This window comes from Phocoena phocoena, chromosome 1 (genome assembly GCF_963924675.1).
Source record: "Phocoena phocoena chromosome 1, mPhoPho1.1, whole genome shotgun sequence".
NCBI lineage: Eukaryota > Metazoa > Chordata > Mammalia > Artiodactyla > Phocoenidae > Phocoena > Phocoena phocoena.
The window spans coordinates 38,875,905-38,902,428 of NC_089219.1; the positions used below are offsets into that span (position 1 = coordinate 38,875,905).

General features: G+C 38.0%; 1 protein-coding gene across 5 annotated transcripts in view; it reads right to left on the reverse strand.

The window, feature by feature from the left end:
- The window catches only part of STIL (STIL centriolar assembly protein), a 52,252-nt gene that overhangs the window by 12,298 nt on the left and 13,430 nt on the right, over positions 1 to 26,524 (reverse strand). For 3 of the 5 annotated variants that reach the window (XM_065877391.1, XM_065877417.1, XM_065877400.1), the window contains 6 exons: positions 21,413 to 21,563; positions 18,787 to 18,896; positions 12,592 to 12,706; positions 10,477 to 11,445; positions 4,729 to 4,894; positions 3,289 to 3,517 (listed from right to left, as the gene is read on the reverse strand). In XM_065877391.1, coding sequence (XP_065733463.1) covers positions 3,289 to 3,517; positions 4,729 to 4,894; positions 10,477 to 11,445; positions 12,592 to 12,706; positions 18,787 to 18,896; positions 21,413 to 21,563 — 1,740 coding nt within the window. The remainder of the gene's footprint in view (positions 1 to 3,288; positions 3,518 to 4,728; positions 4,895 to 10,476; positions 11,446 to 12,591; positions 12,707 to 18,786; positions 18,897 to 21,412; positions 21,564 to 26,524) is intronic. The other 2 variants (XM_065877426.1, XM_065877408.1) reach the window with 1 other exon arrangement.

The following is a 26,524-nucleotide window of genomic DNA, read 5'->3' on the forward strand; positions in this document are numbered from 1 at the left end:
TTAGAGATTTTATGGCTTTTTGGGAAAGTACTTGTACTGAGCAGGATTTTTATCATGCAGACATTTGCAAAAGCACTTTATAAGGAGAGTCCATGTCAGTTACTGAGTTTGCCTTATTCTACCTTTAGTTAAATGATGACAATAATTAGGTACTAATTCTGGTACTATTCTATGTGTTTTAAATACATTAACTCATCTAATCTTTACAACAATGCTGATAGGTACTACTTTCACCGTCTCCATTTATAGACAGGAAAACAGAGTCATCCAGACATTATGAGACCTGCCCATGGTCACACTGCTGTTATTCAAATCCAGGCAGTTTGGCACCATGCTCTTAATCACTCTACTATATTGCATTTTCAAGAATTTAAAAATATGTGTCTTGGTGTCTAACCTATCAAACAAAAATAAAAGCTAAAAAAGAAGACAAGAACCAAAACATTAAAGATTTCAAATTAAAAAAAATTGTTTAAAGATGATTCTAATATGGCAAGTATTAGTAGGTATGTCCAAAGCACGACTTCTTAAAAAAAAAAAGCAAGCTTGTGTCAAAAGAAATATCATCTACCACTCTCCCCTGGGAAAAAGCAGCCAATTACCATATATACTGCAAGCCAAAAACTTTATCTGTCACAAACTGCTTTAACATTAGACTGATTCAGCAAGACATCCAAAGAGGGCAGGGAACCCAAGTGGCCAGGTGCCATGTATGAATACTTAGCACTGGGAACCACAGCATGAATCAGACCAGATGTTTGGGAAGAATCTCCTAAAGAAGCACCCAAACCACCACATACAACACTGGAGATACTATTTAATCCAAGTCATATATTATGCTGAACAAAGATCAGATTTACATCTGTTATATGTTGGAATCAACAGAGTTCGTTAATTGCCCTGAAAAAGCAATTAACTGCATTCTATCAATGAACTCAGATCTGTTTCTGAAGTTAAAAACCACAATGGCTTGGAGATTTTTTTTTTGATGTGGATCATTTTTAAAGTCTTTGTTGAATTTGTTACAACATTGCTTCTGTTTTATGTTTTGTTTTTTTGTCCAAGAGGCATGTGAGCTCTTAGCTCCCCAACCAGGGATCAAACCCACACTCCGTACATTGGAAGGCAAAGTCTTAACAAGTGGACTGTCAAGGAAGTCCCTGGATTGGAGACTTTTTAAAGTTCTGACTTAAAAACTATTTCAGGGGTAAAACCTCCTAATTCCTGATAGTCTACAGTTTACAGAAGTTAGGGAGAATAAATAAGGCTAACCACAGTTCATGCCTCTTTGTTCTCAGTTTCTATAATTATTCCAAATAAAATGTGGACTTATTTTGGGGCTCACCCCAAATTGCTCTTCCTATCACTGAACGTTTATGAAGGAGCTAACATGGGGAACCAGACACTGGGTCAAGTCCTAAAGATATAGAAATGAGTAGGATCCCTATCCTGTAGGAATTCAGTCTAGTCGGGGAGACACATATACAGATCTTTTTAATACACTTGTGGTACATACTATGAGTACTTAATTGAATTGTAAGGTTAAGACATATACTCTACTGAGCAAAGCAGATAAATATTTCTAGTTTTCTGGAGGGGTGTATTTATTGTTTTAATCATTATTGTAACCAGAATAATTTAAAATGTCAAATATTATCAAAAGGCTTATAATTTTAAAAAGTAATCAACTGCCTGCCCCATGCCCCCCCCACCACTGAATTCACCTCTTTTAAAACTGTTTCATGTGATATTACCCTGTAGTGTTTTAACTTACATTATTGCTCTACCTTTAACATTTATTCTACACCTGATCCCTTCCACCACAGTCAATTCCAAGGCACCTTCACCTCACTTGGTCTTTAGTCTATTAACGAGTCTCCCTACTTCCACTCTTAATCCTCATCAGTTCACTTGCCACAAAACAGCTAGAATGGCCTTTAAAAAATGAAAATCAGATCATACCAGCCCATTATTTAAAATCCTCCCTGGTTCTAACGAACACAAAATAAATTCAGAACTCCTTTTTACAACCTACAAAGCCCTACATAATTTGGTTCCTGCCTGTTATCTCTGACCATATTTCCTGTGCTCTCTCAGTCACTAAGTTCAGCCACAATGGCTTTCCTGCTTGTTTCTGGAACTCTCAAGCTCAGGCACACCTCAGGATCTACACTTGCCATTTCCTCCACCTGGAACACTCTTTGCCAGATATTGTCATGGTTGGCTTCTTCTCATCATTCAAGCCACTGCTCGAATGTTACCCCCTCAGGGAAGGCTTCTTTCACCACCCTACTTAATAATGCTCCCTCACTCCCATGCCACTATCCCAGTTACACTCCACTTGGTCACCCTGGTTTATTTTCTTCAGGCAGTTGTCATTATATGATTTCCTGCCGATGTAGTTACTGTTTGTCTCTACAACTCATGGAAATTCCATGATGTCAGGAGCTTTGTCTGACCTACAGCTCAATCTCTAGGGCCTAGTTCTGTGGCAGCACATACCAGAAACTCAAAGAATATTTGTTGAATTTATTTCCAAATTTGCTAAGGATCTAAATTACTTCACAACCCTTATCTTTTTTTAATGAAAATTTCATAATGAAAAATTTCAGACACAAGAGGGAATAGTTTAACAAATCACTATGTACCATCACTTTTAAAAATTACCTACTCAGTCTACCTTACTTCAACTATACCCCTAGCCATTTCATCCCCACCAGCTTATTCTGAAGTATATCTCAGGTAACAGGTTGTATCTCTCAGAAATAAAGACTTAGCTATACATATATAATTGCAATATGGTAAATCTTTAAAAATTTACAAAATTCAGGACCCCAGCTCCAACTGGGATCTAGTGTTATCAGAATCTCTACAGTGAGGCCTGAGCATACATATTTTTGAAATTTTCTTCAAATGTTCTGATTCAGCCAGACTGTTTTACACATCCAATGAGCGACATCTGGGAATGGTTCTAGAAGGCTCAGAATTATCTGTTACAGGGAATTCCCTGATGGTCCAGTGGTTAGGACTCCTCGATTCCACCGAAGGGGACACAGGTTCAATCCCTGGTCAGGGAACTAAGATCCCGCATGCCACGCAATGCGGCCAAAAAAGAAAATTCAAAAAAAAGAGAAAAGAATTGTCTGTTACATAGGAATCACATTAGGAAAGACACCAATGAAAATACTTTTAGAAAACAAACAGTTTCTGAGTTAGAGTACCAGAAGAATATTAGAATTTAAAAAGAAAAAAAGAGGTAAGATGAATACTGAATCAAAGAGATCTTACTTGGATATAGAAAGTTGCTGATTAAATTCTTCCACAGCAGTGTTGCTCTCTTCAAAACTGGGAATATCAACAGCTTTTAATGAAGATGCACTACCAGGAGTACTTGTGACTTCATTATTAATATCGACAGAAAAATTCATGTCCTCACTGGAAATCTTGGTATCATCTTGTCTCAGCTGAGATTCAGGCTCTTGATCATCACCTGCCGCATTCCAAAACAAGCTGGCACCTAGACGTTAGATGATTTAACAGATACTGAAACAAACATTCACTTATAAAAATAATTCTCTGACAAACCTTTGTTAAGTAACACTAGCTATATTAGTTTAACACAATTACCCAGAACTGTTTTCAGATTATATTTTCTCAGAAATGCCATGAAGAGGTAAGTGAAAGGTGAAAAGAGAGAAAACTGGGGTACAAAGGGAAAGAGGACATTCTGGGCCCTACCTCTTCAAGAGGTGTGGCTCTCAAATAATGTGTTTTACCTATCAAGGTTCTAAATACGATTTGGGGTGTATATGTGTTTTGAAAACTGCTGTTCTGAAAAACAGGAGAAAAGATATAAAATGCAAATCCCTAGGCTCTCTGATTTTGATTCTTAAATACAATATTTATGATACTATATTAGAGATGTATCAGACATACATAATATCAGGCGAGTATTTAAAAATCAAATGTCGGGACTTCCCTGGTGGCACAGTGGTTAAGAATCCACCTGCCAATGTAGGGGACACGGGTTTAAGCCCTGGTCCGGGAAGATCCCACATGCTGCGGAGCAACTAAGCCTGTGCGCCACAACTACTGATCCTGCGTGCCACAACTACTGAAGCTCGCGCGCCTAGAGCCCGTGCTCCACAACAAGAGAAACCACCGCAATGAGAAGCCTACACACCGCAATGAAGAGTAGCCCCCACTCGCCGAAGCTAGAGAAAGCCCGCGTGCTGCAACAAAGACCCAACACAGCCAAAAATAAATTTTTTAAAAAAAGGCCTTCTATTTTGCTTACCAAATGAAGTAGACATGGCTTTGTGAAATATGCAGTAAAGCCTCTCCATGACATAGTAATGTGTAGAGTACTAGACAACTCAGAACTCTGTGTTTTCCCACTGAGCCCTATTTTCTCTATCATCTGTTCTGCCATCTCTCAATTCCACCAACTAAGATTCTACATTCCCTTCAAAGCCCAGAATCAATAACACTGCATAGATGAAACCTTCCCTGATCCCTCAAAACCACAGATGACTTCTCTCATTAGAACTGGGGGTTCATCTTGAGAAAGCAGCAAAAACAAACAATATATTATGTTATATGGTTTCCAATCTGTTTTCAGGTATAGTTTTCAGAAAGAGTAAAATTACACAAAGACTTAAGTTATACTCTCATCACCTTGGTTTTGACATTATGTGTACCATGTACAAATTTAAAAAATGAAATTACCTGTGCTTACAGCAATGCTTACACTTTTTCTCATGTGCAAAGCAGGGGGAGACTGTGCTTCCATGGAAACCAACTCCGTTTGTCTGGCAGCTTGCACTGTGTCTTCAACAGTGGTTGTCTTAGGGGAACAGGGCTGCAGAGACTGTGCTTCCAACAAACGCTGAATCTGTATCAATTAAAAACATACTTTACACTGACAGTGAAGTAATCAACCAAACTGGCATAAGAGTTTAAAAATGAATTACAAAGTGACCCCGTTATAAATAACTGACTTTTAACTATATTTTCTCACATTTCAACTACATTATACCATAAAACTTACTCAATGTCGAAAATCATTGTCATTAGTTATTAAGAACTTAAGTGGGCTATCTATAAATTTAAAAATAAAAACATACAGGTGTTTAGATTAGCATTCATAAATTGACACTCACATAGAAAAGCCTTAATGTTAACACTTCAAACATTTTATGCCTATTTCACTTACAAACCAAAAGTAAGATAGGAGGCATACTCTAACTCCATATACCAAATTTGAACAATTTTTTACAGAAGATTCATCTTATAAAAGTTAACCAGAATTGCCCGCATTTGGTCATGCTGAAACTGGAAATATTAATAACAGTCTCTAACACTGAATGCTTCCTGTTTACAAGACACTACAATAAGAGCTCTTATGTATGATTTTTACAATGACCCCATGAAGAATGTACTACTATTAAGCACACTTTACACAGAAAAAAACTTGAGGCACTAAAAATAAAGTTACTTGCCCAGATCACATAACTAACAAGTAGCAAAGCTGAAGTTCAAACACCAAAAGCTTCCCCTCCTCCTTTTAAAATTGAGATGTGATTCACATACAATAAAACTTATCCCTTTGAAGTATACAATTCCATCGTTTTTAGGATATTCACAAAGTCTGCATCCATCACCACCATCTAACTCTACAATATTTTCATCAACCCCTGAAAAATCTCTGCACCCACTAGCTGTCACTCTCCATGGCCCCAGAACCTAGCCTTTGGCAGCAACTAATCTACTTTCTGTCTCTGTAGATTTGCCTATTCTGGACATTTGATATAAATGAAACCAAACAATATGTGGCCTTACATCTTGCTTCTTTCACTTAGCATAACGTTTTCAAAGTTCATCTGTGCTGTAGTACCTACCAGTACTTCATTCCTTTTGATGACTGAAATATTCCATTGTATAGATAATGTCACACTGTGTTCATCTATTCATCAGTTGATGGACTTTGGATTATTTCATCCTTGGCTATTATAAATAATGTTGCTATGAACATGTGTATACAAGTTTTTGCGTGAACATATTTTTTCATTTCACCTGGATATACACCTAGGAGTGGAAAAGCCTCCCTTTTTAAACACTGTAATTTTCCATTTCCCTGTAAGTTATACTGTTGTGTTCAACTCATTAACTTTAGTAGATTAACTTTATTAATATAGGAAAATAAGTATTATCAATAATTGTTGAGATCAATAGAAATACGACCTGCATTAATAATACAAAGTGGCATATGTACTTATAGTGGTTTGGAGCGTGGGCTTTAGTGTCATGAGGATATAAGTTTAAATCCTACTCTGTTACCTTTTGGAAAAGCTATTTAGCTACTATGAGCTTCAACATTACCTAAAACTAAGGTTGTTATGAGGACTAAGAGATAAACAAAATAACTGTAATTTGTTGAGTGTTGACTATAGCCTCATCCTACAGTAAGCACTTTATCTAGACAGACAGGTGTGTGTGTGTGTGAATATATATACATATACATATAAATTCATTTAACCATCAAATCTACATATAATACCAATCACTGCCCTCAATTTACAGCTGAGAAAAGTGAGGTTTAGAGAGACTGCCTAGGAAGTACTCGATAAGAGATTTATTATAAAGCTATAGAGATTAAACTGAATGGTAATAGTGCTGGAATAGACAGGCAGATCAATGGGGAACACAGTACAGAAACAGATACAAACACATGATACTTTAATTAGACAATAAAAAATGCATTTCTAAATCATTAACAAAAAGATATATTACTCAGTAAATATATGGAGTCAGTCATCTAAGGATTAAAAATAAAAAAATCTTTTATCTTATATACCAAAATAAAGCAACAAATATAATCCTGGGGGCGTGGTGGTAATGAAGACTAAATTTTTTATGATCTTAAAGGGAAGAGGCTCTTCTAAACATAATACAAAACCCAAAAAGAAAATGACTGATAAATCTAATTATGTCTAAGCTGGAATATTCTGTACAAATGATTAAAACACAAAACACTTAAGACAAACTGTAAGAAATACCACATACAGATGATAAAGAACCAATTTCCTTAATATACAATAAGCTCTTATAAATTGATTAGAAAAGGACTTAATAGAAAAATGGGTAAATAGCAGAGACTTTATAGTAAGAAAATACAAATGGCCAATAAACAATAAAATGATCACTCATAATAATACAATGCAAATCAAAAGTTTCTATTAATAAAGACTGATAACAATTTAAGAGTAGATATGTCCAGTATTAGAGACATGGGAAAATTTTTGAAGTATTAAATTGGTATAGCCTTTCTGGTGGCCTTTTTCACTCATTCAAGTTACAAAATATGTATTAAACAACTGTTTTTTTTTTTGCAGTACGCGGGCCTCTCACTGTTGTGGCCTCTCCCGTTGCGGAGCACAGGCTCTGGACACGCAGGCTCAGCGGCCATGGCTCACGGGCCCAGCCGCTCTGCGGCATGTGGGATCTTCCCGAACCGGGGCATGAACCCGTGTCCCCCGCATCGGCAGGCGGACTCTCAACCACTGCGCCACCAGGGAAGCCCTAAACAACTGTTTTAAGTGAAGTACTATTCAAGGTGCTAAAGAATACAGTGACGAATCTTTTAAAGAATACAGTGATGAAGCTCCCTGCCTAGAGCTCCCTAGAGACAAAAAACTAACACATGTAATTAAGGCCTGACTGAATGATGAGAAAGAGCTAGCCATTAGTAGAATTAGAAGAATGTTTCAGGCAAAGGGGACTAGAAGCTTAAGCACATAAAGTGGAAAGATGTTTGTGTTTTTGAAGAACAAAAAGCATACCACTGCAGCTGAAGTGTAGTCAACATGGAAGACAGTGGCAAGAGATGAGCGAGGAGAGGGAGACAGAAGATGAACCCAAAGGGTTTTGAGGGTCAAGGTAAGAAATTTTGATTTTATTTTAATTGCAATGGAAAACCATTGTGTTTTAAGCAGGATCCCTATGATCTGACTTGGGCTTTAAAAAGATGGCTCTCATGTTTCCAACTGCAGGAAAACATGAGGGAACAGTACTGGAAGCAGCATGTATGGAGAAGAGAAAATGATGGTTTGAATTAGAGTGGTAGCAGGAAAGATGGTAAAGAATAGTTAAGTTCAGGATACAGCTAGAAAAGTAAAAGCCTTGGTTTTTATGCATAGGATTTTGGCCTGAGCAGCAGGATGAGAAGTGATGTCATTAACTGAGATAATAACGATAATGAAAATAATAATAATAGTTAACATTTACTGAGCACTATATGCCAGGCACTATTCTTGGCCCCTACCCAGTAACTCATTCAGCCCTTAGAACTCCATACACTTATGTATATTCCTCTTTTGTGGATGAGAAAACTTAAGTCAGACACATAAAGTAACTTGCCCAAGATTGTATAACTTATGTCACACCAAAATTGGATTAGAACCCAAGGAGCTCACTCTCTTTAACCACTACACCAAAATAAGACTTTGAATATTAGAAGAGGAGCAAGTTTGGGTACCGTTGAACATTTAAATGTGTGTTCCCTTTGACTTCAAAATTTTACTTCTAGAGATCTATGCCACAGTGGTACATGCATATATACAGAAGATACAAGTATAAGGGTGTTCACTGCTGCACTGTTTGCAAAAGCAGAAACTTCAAGCTGCTGAAATAATTGATGAGACCAATTAGACGATTTCTTGTACATAACAAGGGAAGCCTATGCAGAATAAGAAAGTTCTATAGAAACGTATATAGAAAATGTTATGATACTCTCAAAAAATTTAAATAGGGACTTCCCTGGCAGTCCAGTGGTTAAGACTTTGCCTTCCAACGTAGGGAGTGCAGGTTTGATCCCTGGTCAGGGAGCTAAGATTCCACATGCCTCGTGGCCAAAAAACCAAAACATAAAACAGAAGCAATACTGTAAGAAATTCAATAAAGACTTTAAAAATTGTCCATATCAAAAACATCTTAAAAAAAAAAAGTTAAATAAGATGTTACCGTAAAAAAGTTTTAAAAAATATGTTAGCAAAATACTATGTGAATTTATCATAGAAGCATTTTCTACATCATCTTTTGTGTTCTCCAAGTATGACTCATAATCTACACCAGAGCCAGCAGTCTATAATTTATATTTTAAGTATATAAATCCCAAGTATTAAGATTTCTAAATAGCTTAGAAGACCTTTTTAGCCGCTATTATCTTTTTTAAAAAAACAAGATCAAGGGCTTCCCTGGTGGCGCAGTGGTTGAGAGTCCGCCTGCCGATGCAGGGGATGTGGGTTCGTGCTCTGGTCCGGGAAGATCCCACATGCCGTGGAGCGGCTGGGCCCGTGAGCCATGGCCGCTGAGCCTGCACGTCGAGAGCCTGTGCTCCGCAATGGGAGAGGCCACAACAGTGAGAGGCCTGCGTACCGCAAAAAAAAAAGACCAGAAAGAAAGAAAAATTTCTTTTCAACGTGAAATATTTAGCCACATTAAAAATTCTGCCAAATGTTTATAATCTTTTGTTACATTTTACAATTTCAGAGGATATACCTGGGTTCAAAAAAACAGCTAAGCTGAATTTTTCTTGGGTGTCTTAATCTAAAGCATTTTTAAGCAGAATTTGAAAAATGTCATTATCTTGTTTTTGCAAAATGCGAACACTATGACCCCAATTTTATAAAAGACTTTTTTAAAAAAAAATCACACATGTATATATGTCCATTTTACATATATTAGTATAGTTATAGGGTCATGGAAAAAACTATGAAAGTATCTACTTCAGGTTGTTTCCATTGGTACCAGGGGGAAAGGAAGGAGTGGGGGGTTTGCGGTAGGTATGTGGAAGAAGGGTGTCAGTTAGCAAAGAAAGAAAAAGACACAATACAATAAAGACTAAACTGTGCAAGCATATAATTAAAAGATTAAGAACTTTGTCATAAAGGCCTGAAGAAAGGAAGCATTTCAGAATAAAATGAGTAGAACAAGCCTAGTATAGATACACAGAGGAGGCACTACATGTACTCTGTAAGGGTACACTGGCTAAAGGTTAGTTTACACACTATAGGGTTGACAAACTACGGAGTATCAGAACCTACTGTGCAGGCTTTATATTTAGTTGTATATAAAGTTTAGTAAATTATACAGACTTCTCATTAGAGGCAAAAAGTGAAAGAAAAATACAGTTATGTTGTAGGTTAGGATATGCACAAGACAGAGAAGAGAGGATTTGCTTTCTAGGCCTAGTTCTACTCCTAACTAGCAATGTGTCATTGGGTAAATTATTCTTTCTCTCTAATCCTCATTTTACTTACCTGTAAAACAACAGGGACTAGAATTCAGTTTCCAAGGTCTCTTCTAGTTCTGACATTCTACAATTCTACTCCATAAACTATAATTACTGAAGAGTTGCCAGTTATTTTTTCAAAACCCTATTAATACCAAGAATTTAACAGAAGAAAGCTAGCAAACCTGTGCCTGAAGTAGTCGCAGCTGTCTGTCTTGCTCTGTGACGAACCTGTACGCATCCGGAGATAGTCCCATCATTCCATTATCTGACCCAGTCTTGGGTGTGTGCACGCATACTGCACAAGGCCATGGGTTACATGAGTCCACGTGTGGAGGTAGTCTTGCCACAGGCGATGGTTCTACATTGCTGTGGGAAGAACAACCCCCCATGTTTCCCTGAGGTCTCAAGGCTACAGGACTACTTGAGGAACAGAATGCATTATGATCCTGAGCTGGACATCCACTTGGATGAAATAATGAATGTTTTTGAAGGGCTTCAGACTGGAGGTCTTGAGTGGATCCTACTGTATTCATTCCTTGCCAAGAATTTATTGGGCTATATTGAATACGGCCATGATGCTGAAAACAATTGCAAACACTTGTGGAATAGTAAGATGGTGGTGGGGGAGTAGGTATCTGAAATTCCATTGGTCTTCCTGAATTATGGGGTGAAAAACCAAAATTGTGTGGGTGGGACTGTGGGGCAAAGGAAGACTGCCTGGAATTAAATGTGGAGGATCTTACAGGATACTCTTCTTTGTGTACATTTCCAGCAGAAACTGTTTGAAGCTTTTCAGATGCCTCAAGAGATGGTCCATTAAAAGAAGATGGTTTAACACTGCTCCTGATATGGGGGTTCCCTTTCTTACAGGTAGATGGCCGTCTTACTTTGCAGTGTCTCAAAGGAGCAGTGTCCTGGTTTAATTGATTTGGTAGCCCTCTCAAGGAAGGCTCTCCAGCTTCAACTTCTGGGCTGTGTTTCTCATCATAAAGCTGCGGCTGCAATGGCTCAAAGTGTTCAGAATGGTTAATCAATAAAGGAGGATTTTCATTATTCACCATTTCCAGTGGGTTAGGCACAGGGTTTGATTCTATGAAGTTGCCATCCAATACAAGTGAAAGTTCAGGAACTGATGGCTGGATCTTAGAAACCTGTAAGTGGGAAAGAAATTAAAGAGGAAAAAGTACCTTTTAGGATAATGATATATGCTTCATTTTCCTTTGATTAGTATTTTCCAAATTACATCCAGTTATTTATTAAAAAGTGTTTATTCTTTATTTAGACAGTTAACAAATATTTTCTGGGCATCCATGTGCTAGTACTAGAAATGCAACTGTGAACAAAATAAATAAGGTCCTTGCCCTCACAAACTTATTTAACAATGAAACTCCTTTCATTGGAACACTGATTAATGTTGCTTAGATCACAGAACACAATATGAGAAACTATGTTATAACAGACTTCTTTTTACCCTCTCTGAAAAAAAAATTATCAGACCTGATGCTTCAACACATCTAGTAAAGAATAATGTTTCTGCATCTTAAATAAGGGTCTTCCAATAAGTATTCAGAATATTCTACTAAGTGAAATTATTCACTGCTATTCTTTTTACTGATACCAACTGAAAGAGTTGGAAGAGAGCCAAAAAGAATAAACAAAATACTAGCTGTGGCGAATTTGGTTATAATTTAATATTAATTTTAAAAAGCCTTTCTCATTCCTTTTCTTCTAATAAGTAATTAAGACACAACAATTCTAAAATAACCCACTAGTTGGCCTCAATAAAAAAATTATGGCAGGTTATTAGCAATCTCCAAAAGGAAATAGAATGTTTTCTCAGAATATGGTAATAAGAAACGATGTTGAGCTCTGGTTAATGTACAGAATGTTGAGTCTATATGGGTTAAAAGCACCAGATTCTGAAACTAAACCTCCTAAATCACTAGGTTTACCAAATCCCAAACTTCCTGAATTCCAGCTTTACTACTTAATAGTTATATAATCCTAGGTAGGTAACTTAACCAATCTGTTCCTCAGTTTTCTCTGGGAATAATAATTATATATACTTATTACAATATGTGCACATATTCATATATATTATTACATATAATAATTACATGTACCTGTGAGGAATATATATATATCTTTTTATATACAGTCAAAGCCATATACATATAGATAGCTATAGATATCTTAGAATGAACTTAAGGAAGTTTTAGGTAATATTATTGAGTGCTTTAACATGAAGAGACTTCTAGGTTTCTAATCACAAAGGTGAGTTCTAAGATCAGTGATACCTTCTGACTCACTGGATGAGGACTAGGAATTGGTCTTGGAGAAACATCTTCATCTTCAACACCAGAGTCATGATCACTTATTGGCATTTTCCCTGGAGGTAACTTTTGAGAAGACCTAAAGAACAGAGGGGAGAAAATATAAATCTTCAGTAATTTAGTTTTCATTTGTTCTTTCTTTCTGAAGCTGAATAAAGTCCTTTAATAAGCCACAATAGTATCTGGATCATTTAATTTAGTATCTGACAACCAAAAATTATTTTATTTTTTCAGGCCAGTGCCAGATGATCAGGAAAGCTGAGCCAGTCAGACTCATGCTTAATAATCTACCCTCTTCTCCTGATCATGGCAAGTTTAACCCAGTTATTCTTTTTTTTAAATTTATTTTTAATTGAAGTATAGTTGAATTACAATGTTGTTAATTACTGCTGTACATCAAAGTGACTCAGTTATCTATCTATCTATCTATCTATATATACACACACACACACACACACGCACACACACACGCACTTGCGGGCACACATACATTCTTTTCCATTATAGTTTATCACAGGATACTGAATGTATTTCCCTGTGCTATACACAGTAGGATCTTGTTGTTTATCCATTCTATATATACCAGTTTGCACTGATAATCCCAAACTCCTAACCCAACCTTCTCCCGCCCCCCTCCCCCTTGGCAACAAGAAGTCTGTTCTCTACGTCCCTGATTTTGTTTCTGTTTCACAGGTAGGTTCATTTGTGTCATATTTTAGATTCCACATATAAGTGGCATCATACGGTATTTGTCTTTCTCTTTCTGACTTACTTCACTTAGTATGATTATCTCTAGTTGCATCCATAACCCAGTTAATCTTAATGTCATAATAAAGCAATAGTTACTGAGCATTTTCTGATTAACCACTTAGGGGAGTATAGAAATTAATAAGATACAGAGCTTGCCATCAAAAATTTATTATCTGATAAGAGAGATGTATACTCACTGTATTAAACATACTGCATTAAACACTGTGTTAGAAAGAAAAATCCAGTAAGGAATTACATTTTCCTATGTACTTATATCTGTGATGGTAAAAAACTCTGAGACATTAATTGAAATACCTCCTTCCATTTAGTCAGTTGAAGTTATTGTGTCACAGGTGCCATGTCCCAATAGAACACAGAAAAATTTTAAGTGCTGGTACTGAGTTTCAAAAGCTGAAATTAGAGTTTAAGACTAAAATTTGAAAGACTATATGCATCCAGTTTTTTTCCATCCTAAACTAAATAAAATCTCAGTAGATGAGGTAAGGAAGACAAAAGAAAAGCCAGAAGGAAGCTAAGAGAGCTTAGACATCAATGGAACTCCTAAGAAAGGGTCCTGTCTCCTTAGCAGGAGAACAACAGAAACCCCCAAGTAGATATGGAAGATTTGACAGCAGAATAGACCTTAGTCCCAAACCCTGATAGTCTGTAGAGGCAAACACAGAGTTCTTTCTGTGCCAAGGTGCTGCAAGGAAACAATCTTACAAAGCTCTCCTCCCACACCCAAGAAGGACATGGAGAACACAGAGTGATATTCCATATGCCTCAGTGCAGCATGGGATTGAGCCAGAGAGCCAGTGACCTGAATAGGGTAAGGAGGTTGCAGCAGGATCCTGCACAAACCAACTGCTAAAAACCAGATGCAAATGAAGACACCTCAGGGACTTCCCTGGTGGCGCAGTGGTAAGACTCCACGCTCCCAATGCAGGGGGCCTGGGTTTGATCCCTGGTCAGGGAACTAGATCCCACATATATGCCTCAACTAAGGAGCCAGCAAGCGGCAACTAAAGAGCCCACAAGCCAGAACTAAGGAGTCTGCCTGCTGCAACTAAGACCTGGTGCAACCAAAGAAAGAAAGAAAGAAAGAAAACACCTCAGCAGATGGCTGAGTGGTGTGGATGGATGATAATCATGTCACCCCACATCACCAGTAGTGGCAGAGCATTAGTCCCCTCTAAATTACATATAATCTCAGAAGAAACAGACCTTGAATTAACTGAAATTTGGCTTCTATAACTAAGCAAAATGAATAGGGGCTCAAAATAGAAATTAATTTCAATTACTTTTTTTTTTGGCTGTGGCACCACGCGGCTTGTGGGATCTTAGTTCTCCAACCAGGGATCAAACCCAGGCCCCAGCAGTGAAAGCACGCTGTCCTAACCACTAGACCGCCAGGGAATTCCCTCAATTACTTTTAAAAAGAAAAAAAGTAGGGGACTTCTCTGGTGGTCGACTGGTTAAGACTCTGCACTTCCAATGCCGGGGAATCGGGCTCGATCCCTGGTTGGGGAACTAAGATCCCACATGCTGCACCAAAAAAGAGAAAAGAATAAAAACAAAAAAAGTTACATTTTGGGTACACCTGAGTTTGTGGCAAGGAATCAATATTTGCTACATACTTACTTATGATAAACATATACAAATATACACATAGATACACACATATAAAATTTCCCAACGCTGAGCAATAAAATCCATTTCTGAGGGACTTCCCTGGCCATCCAGTGGTTAAGACTGCGCTTTCACTATAAGGGGTGCAGGTTCAATCCCTGGTCAGGGAACTAAGATCCTACATGCTGCGTGGCACAGCCAAAAAAACACAAAATATTCATTTCTGAGCTTTTTTAGCACCCAAGACAAAAAGAAAAAAATGTTGTATAATTTTAATACCAGTTATCTAGGTAAGATAAACATTTTATTAAAATTAAAATCTAAAAATAAGTGATCCTTGGGGCTTCTCTGGTGGCGCAGTGGTTGAGAGTCCGCCTGCCAATGCAGGGGACACGGGTTCGTGCCCTGGTCCGGGAAGATCCCACATGCCGCAGAGCGGCTGGGTCCGGGAGCCATGGCCGCTGAACCTGCGTGTCCGGAGCCTGTGCTCCGCAACGGGAGAGGCCACAACAGTGAGAGGCCCGTGTACCGCAAAAAAAAAGAAAGAGTAAAAATAACTGATCCTTATCAAAGCTTTGGTCAGAGTTGAAAATAGACATGGCTGGACTTCCCTGGTGGTGCAGTGGTTAAGAATCCACCTGCCAATGCAGGGGACACAGGTTTGAGCCCTGGTCCCAGAAGATCCCACATGCCGCGGAGCAGCTAAGCCTGTGCACCACAACTACTAAGCCTGCGCTCTAGAGCCCAAGAGCCACAACTACTGAGTCCATGTGCTACAACTACTGAAGCCCGTGGGCCTAGAGCCTGTGCTTGACCACAACAGAAGCCACCGCAATGAAGAGCAACCCCCACTCGCTGCAACTAGAGAAAGCCCATGCGCAGCAATGAAGACTCAATGCAGCCAAACATAAATAAGTAAATTAATAAATTTAAAAAAAGAAAATAGACACGGTTTTTCAACAATGTTAAAGAAATTCCAAGTGTCCCCTTAATTTGGCTTTTTCTTCCATAAACATTCAATAAAAGCTTGAATAAAACCTTAAACCTTAAGACAATGAAGGTGGTCCTGCAAGTCTGTAAGAATATAGTTTTCTGCTGATCTAACCCGCTTCAAGAATAACTTAAGGGCTTCCCTGGTGGCGCAGTGGTTGAGAACTGCCTGCTAATGCAGGGGACACGGGTTCGAGCCCTGGTCTGGGAGGATCCCACATGCCGTGGAGCAACTAGGCCTGTGAGCCCCAACTACTGAGCCCGCGCGTCTGGAGCCTGTGCTCCGCAACAAGAGAGGCCGCGATAGTGAGAGGCCCGCGCACTGCGATGAAGAGTGGCCCCCACTTGCCGCAACTAGAGAAAGCCCTCGCAGAGAAACGAAGACCCAACACAGCAAAAATAAATAAATAAATAAACTCCTACCCTCAACATCTTCTTAAAAAAAAAAAAGAATAACTTAAAATGCCCAAAGATAGCATATACCTCAGACATCTTTCTAATCCCCAGAACCTGTGAATATGTTAGTGTAAAAGGAAAAAGGGAGTTTGCCGATATGATTAAGTATCTTGAGATGTGGAGGCTCAATGTAATCACAATGGTCCTTATAAGTTGGAGGCAAGATGGTCAGGCAGAGAAGGAGATATGAGGAGGATAGAAGAAGTCAGAGAGAGATTTGAAGATGCTATGCTGCTAGCTTTGAAGATGGAGTAAGACAAGGAATGCAGGTGGCCTCTAGAAGCTGGAAAAGGGAATATGGATTCACCACTAAAGCTTCCAAAAGGAATGCAGCCCTACCATCACTTTGATTTTAGCCCCAAAGATCCATTTTGGACTCCTGACCCCCAGAACTAGAAGATAATAACTTTGTATTGTTTGAAGTCACTTAAGTTTGTGGTACTTCGTTAGAATAGCAATAGGAAACCAATATGGATATAGTCATAATTCCCATTTTACAGATGGGATAGTGATGTTTACAACCAAGACTTGAACACATATATGTCTTATACCATAACCTGAACTCACAACTATTATGTTATGTAGCCTCTATAAGTAGTTGGCATAGCTGGCACTTATTTTAAAACTGTATCATAGTTAACTTCCACCTACAGAATCAAGTGTTAAGGACAGATGAATGAATGCTATTTAAAAAAGGTCAAGGGGCTTCCCTGCTGGCGCAGTGGTTGAGAGTCCGCCTGCCGATGCGGGGGACACGGGTTCGTGCCCCGGTCCGGGAAGATCCCACATGCCACGGAGCGGCTGGGCCCGTGAGTCATGGCCACTGAGCCTGCGCGTCCGGAGCCTGTGCTCCGCAACGGGAGAGGCCACAACAGTGAGAGGCCCGCGTACCGCAAAAAAAAAAAAAAAAAGGTCAAGCTAGGGACTTCCCTGGTGGTCCAGTGGTTAAGACACAGTGCTCCCAATGCAGGGGGCACGGGTCTGATCGCTGTTCGGGGAATTAAGATCTTGCGTGCCAGGCGGCACGGCCAAAAAAACAAAGCTATTTTCTCAATAATTGCAATAATCTATAATGAACCTTATACCTGCTTGTTTCTCATACAAGATACTAAACAGATAGTATTAAAGAGGCCCAAAGATAGGTTAAGGTTATAATGAAAAAGTTGAGAAAAGGACAAATCAGTTGTAAGTGCAAGTTAAAAATAACAATAGTTTCTGAGCTACAGAATCAAAGAATAAACCAGCATTCCAAAGTAACTTTTAAATGAGGTTATTAAATACTTGGCAAATATTAACTTAATTTAATGGACCTCTCAAATAATACAGAGAATTCAACACTACATTACTGAACTATAAATTCCATGAGGAAAGGGATCGTGTCTGCATCTGTTTTTAATACCACTATATCCCCAGCTCTTAGCACATTATCAGGCACATAGTAAAATAAATGAGAAAGCTAGAATAGGGATATGAAGGGTTAATTTTATGTGTCAACTTGGCTAGGCCACAGTAGCCAGATTTTTGGTCATACATTATTCTAGATGTTTCTGTGAAGGTGTTTTTAAGATGAGATTAACATTTAAATCGGTAGACTCTGAGTAAAGCATATAATCCTCCATAATGTGGGTGGGTCTCATCCAATCAGCTGAATGCCTTAATAGAACAAAGACTGACCTCCCCAAGAGGAGGGAATTCTGTCAGTTGACTACCTTTGGACTCTAACTGCAACTTTTCTCAGGCTGCCAGCCTACCCTGCAGAATTTGGCCCTGACAAGCCTCCCCAACTGCACAAATCAATTCCTTAAAACAAATCTCTCTATGTATATATATCCTGTCGCTTCTGTTTCTCTGGAGAACCCTAATACAAAGGAAATATCTACTTTACCACAAAAGGTATATATGGACCCAAAAATTCACAACCATTATTTAATATTCTCCAAGTGCATTTGCTTTAAAAGTTTTTTTAGGTAGAGGAGTTATTTTTTATAGTAGTTTATCAGATAGGCCTAGGTTTAATACTACAAGGAAGGGAAGAAGAGAAGGCAAACTAAACAAAAACAGGATGCTTCTTCTTAAACAAGATAATGTCTCGACAAATACTTTTGTTCCCCTATGTAATAAATCAACTCAAGTGAGAACCATATTAGAGTTGTCACTTCATTAAAATTATCATCCAACTTCTGAGTATGAAGCAATGCATTTAAAGCAATGATACCTATGGTAAAAGATTTACAAATAGTTTCCTCAGAAATATTTAGGGAGTTACTTTAATTACTCACCAAAAAACTAATAAAATTAATTTAAAAAGTACACATGACAATAAATATCTTTTACCTCTTAATTGAAAGATTCTTGGAAACTTTGTTAAAAAACTCTCTTTCTGCATTCTGGCCTTCAGCACTCAGTTCAAAATAGACTGGGTTTTTGTCAGAAGGTTCAACATTCTGAAATAAAGTACGTCATACTTTGAGATGTGACTTACATAGACACCAGAGAATTCTATTTAGATGACAAGTAGCTCTGAAACACTGGGGGGAAGGCGACTTCTGATTTCTGAAACTATAATCTTTTTAAAAAAAAATCATTCTTTCAACTGAGATATAATTGACATATGACATAATACTTTCAGGTGAACAACGTAATGATTCAATATTTGAATATACTGTGAAACACACACTACAATAAATCTAGTTAACCATCCATCACCATGCAGAATGATAAATATTTTCTTATAAGAACTTTCAAGGACTTCCCTGGTGGCGCAGTAGTTGGGACTCCATCTGCCAATGCAGGGGACACGGGTTCGACCCGTGGTCCTGGGGGTATCCCACATGCTGCAGAGCAACTGGGCTCATGCGCCACAGCTACTGAGCCTGTGCTCTGAAGCCCACGAGCCACAGCTTCTTGGCCCCTGTGCCACAACTGCTGGAGCCCGTGCGCTGGGAGCCTGAGCTCTGCAACGGCAGAGGCCACCACAATGAGAGGCCTGCACAACGCAACGAGGGGTGGCCCCTGCTCGCTGCAACTAGAGAGCCTGCGCACAGCAACGAATACCCAACGCATCCAAAAAGTAAATCAAATAAATAAATTAAAAAAAAAAGAACTTTCAAAATACAATATAGCATTATTAACTATACTCACCATGCTGTATATTACATCCCCATTACTTATTTACTTTATAACTGGAAGTTTGTACCTTTTGACCACCTTTGGCCATTTTGGCCACCCTCAAACACTGCCCCCCCCAACCTCTTGCAAACCACCAATCTGTTCTCTGTTGTCTGTGAGTTCAATGAAATGCTTTTTTTTTGTTGTTTAAATACTGCACATATAAGTGACATACGGTATTTGTCTTTCTGTTTTATTTATTTCACTTAGCACAATGCCCTCAAGGTCCATGTATGTTGTCACAAATGGCAGGATTTCCTTCCTTTTTTTACAGCTGAATATTTTCTCATTATATTAATATGATATAATGTAATATAATATAAGATAAATTACATTTTCTTTATCCATTCACCCATCCATGGACACTTAGGTTGCTTTAATATCTTGGCTATTGTAAATAATGCTGCAATTAACATGGTGGTACACATATTTTTTTGAATTAGTGTTCTTGTTTCCTTTGGATAAATACCCAGAAGTGGAATTGCTGAATCATATGGTTCTATTTTTATGCAACCTTTTTAAAAAACTATCCGTCTCCCTACTACATAAATGAAAGTAAAAACCTAATTATCTTTACTATGTAACTTACTCAGTAACCAGGGATTCAGTTAAAATAGTAACTTTGAACTGAACATACAATCTGAAGAATAAAATGAGTGATATATATGTGAGTTATGTCTCTAAAATGGAAATAGACCTCATTTAAGATGATTATGTTTATAATTTAAACACAAAAACTTGATTCATGAATCAATACAACCTATAAATGAAATTAAAGGCACAAAATAAGATCTGAGTGGTAACACATGGTTATTTAGGGCTAGTAAAATTTTTTTTTAATTTAATTTATTTATTTTTGGCTGCGTTGGGTCTTTGTTGCTGTGCGTGGTCTTTCGCTAGTTGCAGCGAGCGGGGGCTACTCTTTGTTGCAGTGCACGGGCTTCTCATTGCGATGGCTTCTCTTGTTGTGGAGCATGGGCTCTAGGCACGTGGGCTTCAGTAGCTGCGTCACATGGGCTCAGTAGTTGTGGCTCATGGTGTCTAGAGCACAGGCTCAGTAGTTGTGCAACATGGGCTTAGTTGCTCCGCAGCATGTGCGATCTTCTGGGACCAGGGCTTGAACCCGTGTCCCCTGCACTGGCAAGTAGATTCTTAACCAATGAGCCACCAGGGAAGCCCGGGATAGTCAATATTTTTGTAAAAAAAAAAAAGCAGAATTATTGTTCATTTGTGGCCTTAGAATATTTTTACATAATGACATTTACGGTTTCAAAGATCTACTTTTTCTGCGACCATCACCTAAATGTATTGGGTTTGGGTTAGCCAAAAAGTTCTTTCAGGTTTTTCCATAAGATCTTACAGAAAAACCCAAACGAATATTTTTGCCAGTCATATTAATCTATTCTGATTCCTAGGGTTATATATTATAGACACTGACTTTTAAGTAAGAGAAACCATTTGTTATACCCATACATTTAAAAATTAACAATCAGGACAAAGAAAACACTAAGATCACAAATTAACTCTCAATATCATAAAATGATACAACATATACATTAAATTCTTGATATAGTCTTCAAAGGTTTTAGGAAAACATGGGAAAGTTACTCTGTAGATAACGTTTGATCCTGCATTAGAATTTGGTTCTGGAGGTATGGCCTAAAATTTACAAAACAAAATTAATCATAAATGAATAAAGTTAATATTTAGTAAGATTGATTATAAATAAAGCCTAATAATTTGAGTACAACCCTGAATAGTCATAAGTGTGCTAGGAAATCAAATCACTTACTTTGAAAAGATGTAATGTTTCCTTACTAGTTAGTAGCTGGAATCGAAGGTCAGGTAACCTGCCATCACAAGGGAGGCATTCATAAAACTCAGGATCCTTATGTGTCACAGAATAGAGAACTATAATGAAATTTCCAGATTCTGAAAAAACCCTGGATAAAAAAATGCCATTTAATTAAAATTTACTGAGAATAACAAGAATACACTCAAAGAATTCTATGTGAGTCCCTCAATCTAGTTAATAGACTAACTAAACAGTCCAATTTTTGGAAGAAAACTGAGGGGCAAATTTATGCTTACTTTTTCCCTGACCAGGGATCGAACCCATGCTCCCTTTAATGGAAGTGTGGAGCCTAACCACTGGACCACCAGGGAATTCCCTATGCTTACTTTTTAATGTTACTAATTTTTAATTTTTAAAATACATTTATTATAGAATACATATTCCTTGTAAATACTTTAAACAAAAACAGGAATGTATAAAATAGAAAATGAAAACATCCCATTCCACTCTCCAGTTGACAGTATTTACTTCCAGAATTTTCCCCTAGGCATATGCAAACATTTTATACAATTTAACAAAAACAAGGTACTATACACACTATTTGCATTTGTTCCTTTTTTTTTTTTTGAGGGAAAAGAGAAATAACATTTAATTAAAAGCACACAACATGATTACTAGTGTATTTCTAAACCACATATTCAATAGGTCTGTGATATAGTTTTTTTTTTAATTATTTTTTATTGGAGTATAGTTGCTTTACAATGTTGTGTTAGTTTCTGCTGTACAGCAGAGTGAATCAGTTATACGTATACATATATCCCCTTTTTTTAGATTTCCTACCCATTTAGGTCACCACAAAGCACTGAGTAGAATTCCCTGTGCTCTACAGTAGGTTCTCATTAGTTATCTATTTTATACATAGTAGTGTATACATGTTGATCCCAATCTCCCAATTCATCCCATCCTCTCCTTCCCCCCTTGGTATCTTTAAGTTTGTTCTCTACAACTGTGTCTCTATTTCTGCTTTGCGAATAAGTTCATCTGTACCATTTTTCTAGATTCCACATATAAGCGATATTATACAATATTTGTTTTTCTTTTTCTGACTTACTTCACTCTGTATGACAGTTTCTAGGTCCATCCACGTCTCTGCAAATGGCACTATTTCGTTCCTTTTTATGGCTGAGTAATAGTCCATTGTATATATGTACCACATCTTCTTTATCCATTCATCTGTCGATGGACATTTAGGTTGCTTCCATGTCCTGGCTATTGTAAATACTGCTGCAATGAACACTGGGGTGTATGTATCTTTTTGAATTATGACTTTCTTCAGGTATATGCCCAGGAATGGGATTGCTGGGTCATATGGTAGTTCTATTTTTAGTTTTTTAAGGAACCTCCATACTGTTCTCCATAGTGGCTCTACCAATTTACATTCCCACCAATAGTGTAGGAGGGTTCCCTTTTCTCCACACCGTCTCCAGCATTTATTGTTGTAGATTTTTTGATGATGGCCATTCTGACTGGTGTGAGGTGATACCTCATGGTAGTTGTGATTTGCATTTCTCTAATAATTAGTGATGTTGAGCATCTTTTCATGTGCCTCTTGGCCACCTGTATGTCTTCTTTGGAGAGATGTCTATTTAGGTCTTCTGCCCATTTTCTGATTGTTTGGGTTTTTTTTGTTATTGAGCTGCATGAGCTGTTTGTATATTTTGGAGATTAATCCCTTGTCAGTTGCTTCATTTGCAAATATTTTCTCCCATTCTGAGGGTTGTCTTTTCATATTGTTTATGGTTTCCTTTGCTGTGTAAAAACTTTAAAGTTTCATTAGGTCCCATTTATTTTTCTTTTTATTTTTATCACTCTAGCAGATGGGTCAAAAAAGATCTTGCTGTGATTTATGTCAAGGAGTGTTCTGCTTATGTTTTTTCCTCTAACAGTTTAATAGTGTCCGTCCTTACACTTAGGTCTTTAATCCATTTTGAGTTTGTTTTTGTATATGGTTTTAGGAAGTGTTCTAATTTCATTCCTTTACATGTAGCTGTTCAGTTTTCCCAGCACAACGTATTGAAAAGACAGTCTTTTCTCCATTATATATTCTTGCCTTCTTTGTCACAGATTAGGTGACCACAGGTGCATGGGTTTATCTCTGGGCTTTCTATCCTGTGCCATTGATCTATATTTCTGTTTTTGTGCCAGTACCATACTGTCTTGATTACTGTAGCTTTGATGTACAGTCTGAAGTCAGGGAGCCTGATTTCTCCAGCTGTTTTTCTTTCTCAAGATTGCCTTGGCTATCCGGGGTCTTTTGTTTCCATACCAACTGTACAATTTTTTGTTCTAATTCTGTGAAAAATGCCATTGGTAATTTGATAGGGATTGTACTGAATCTGTAGATTGCTGTGGGTAGTATAGCCATCTTCACAATATTGATTCTTCCAGTCCAAGAACATGGTATATATCTCTCCATCTGTTTCAACTTTGATTTCTTTCATCAGCATCTTACAGTTTTCTGAGTACAGGTTTTTTACCTCCTTAGGTAGGTTTATTCCTAGGTATTTTATTCTTTTTGTTGCAATGGTAAATGGGATTGTTTCCTTAATTGCATTTTCTATTTATTATTTGACAATCTTGGATTTCTTTCCATGTCACTGTTCTATATTATACCTTAGACCTCCCTATTCTTTTTTAGTGACTATCCAGTATTACAATTTATAGATGTGCTATTATTGATTCACCTAGACTTTTAAAAGTGGATATTTAAATTATTCACAATAGTTCACTACTATAAGCACTGATAAAATGAACATTCATTTTATTATTCACTACATGACTCAACAAATATCTGTAAAGTAATCAAGAGTCCTTAAAATACACACCAAAACTCACTATTTAAAAATGCTTTTAGGGCTTCCCTGGTGGCGCAGTGGTTGAGAGTCCGCCTGCCGATGCAGGGGACACGGGTTCGTGCCCCGGTCCGGGAAGATCCCACATGCCGTGGAGCGGCTAGGCCCGTGAGCCATGGCCGCTGAGTCTGCACGTCCGGAGCCTATGCTCCGCAACGGGAGAGGCCACAACAGTGAGAGGCCCGTGAACCCAAAAAAAAAAAAAAAAAAAAACTTTTAGTAGTTGTCTCTACTTTGTAAAATGTTGAATGAAAGATAATTTGGGGATATATTACACTATTAACAAAACAAAGCAGTGAGGGTTTAGGAGGCAGAATGCCTATTCTGCTCAATTCCTCTCTCTAGGGTCAGACAAGACCACTGATCAGAATGCTGTAAAGTACTAACCTAAGCTATGCCAAGCAGTGCCGATACCTCCCTGGTTAAAGGCCGGCAGTAATTAAAGAGTCCAGGTATCAAAGAAATTCCCTAACCTTCATTTTAACAGAGAGAGCTTCAAAACTAACTTCACCAAGCATTTACTATCAATAAATAATTAAAGCAAGACCAGTCACTGATAATAAAACTTAATATTACTAATACGTTAAAATGAATATTTAATTTCTCTTTTATTGCAAATAAAACTATATTATATAATTAAAATAAAATGTAAAAAGTAGAACTGTAGCTTCTGGAGAAAAAACAAGAGATTTTCATTTCAATAAAAATCCTTTCTAAGCAAAATAGAAAAAAAAAAGATGGATAAATCGGACTTTAAAAAAAGTCTGGGGGCTTCCCTGGTGGCGCAGCAGTTGAGAGTCTGCCTGCTAATGCAGGGGACACGGGTTCGAGCCCTGGTCTGGGAAGGTCCCACATGCCGTGGAGCGACTGGGCCCGTGAGCCACAACTACTGAGCCTGCGTGTCTGGAGCCCTGTGCTCCGCAGTGGGAGAGGCCGCGATAGTGAGAGGCCCGTGCACCGCAATGAAGAGTGGCCGCCGCTTGCCACAACTAGAGAAAGCACTCACACAGAAACGAAGACCCAACACAGCAAAAATAAATAAATAAATTAATACACACGTATTCACACAAACACAGTGGGATATTGGCTTAGAATGTATTGAACATATAATTAAAAGAAAAAAAAAGTCTGGGAAAAAATATTAACCAAAGTGAAATGAAATGACAATCTGGGGGAAATAAATTTTTGCCACATATCTATACCAATACAAATACATATATGTATGTACACACACACATTTTTATAACATATTTATATACACATATATAAAATACTTGCAGCATATAACACATATTTTAAGAAATATATACTTTACATATTATATAAATGTATATATACAGAGAGTGAAAAAGAAAAAGAGAGCTTTTACAAAGCAATGTGAAAAAGATACACAACCCAACAGAATAATGGCAAGAGACATGATTAGGAGGTTCCCAGAAGATGAGATTATAAAACATCAGATTTGCAAAGATCAAAAGTCTAATAATGGGGGCATCCCTGATGGCGCAGTGGTTAAGGATCTGCCTGCCAGTGCAGGGGGCAAGGGTTCGATCCCTGGTCCAGGGAGATCCCACATGCCATGGAGCAACTAAGCCTGTGCGCCACAATTACTAAGCCTGCACTCTAGAGCCTGCGAGCCACAATTACTGAGCTCACACGCCACAACTACTGAACCCTGCGCACCTAGAGCCCATGCTCTGCAATAAGAGAAGCCACTGCAATGAGAAGCCTGCGCACCACAATGAAGAGTAGCCCCGGCTCCCCGCAACTAGAGGAAGCCCACGCCCCAACAAAGACCCAACGCAGACAAAAATTTTTTTTAAAAAGTCTAATAATGGCCTTCCAGTTACTTCTCTAAGGTTTTGTTGTTTTTCCCTTCCCTCACTCCTCTCCAGGCACACTACTTCCTTGCTGTTCCTTGAAGATGCAAGGTGATCTTTCACCCACAGCTTTGTACCCATCATCCTGTGATACTGCCCCAGACAGCCACATGGCTTACTCCCCCATCTCAAGTCTTTGCCTGCCTGACTGCCCTATTTAAAACTGCAACCCTACCTGCCACTACCATAGACACAACATCCACCTCCCCTGCTTATTTCTCCACAGCACTCATCACCTTGTAAAATACTATTTATTTTACTTATTTTTTCTGTTTACTGCCTATCTCTGCAGGGTCTTTATTTTGTTTACTGTTTAT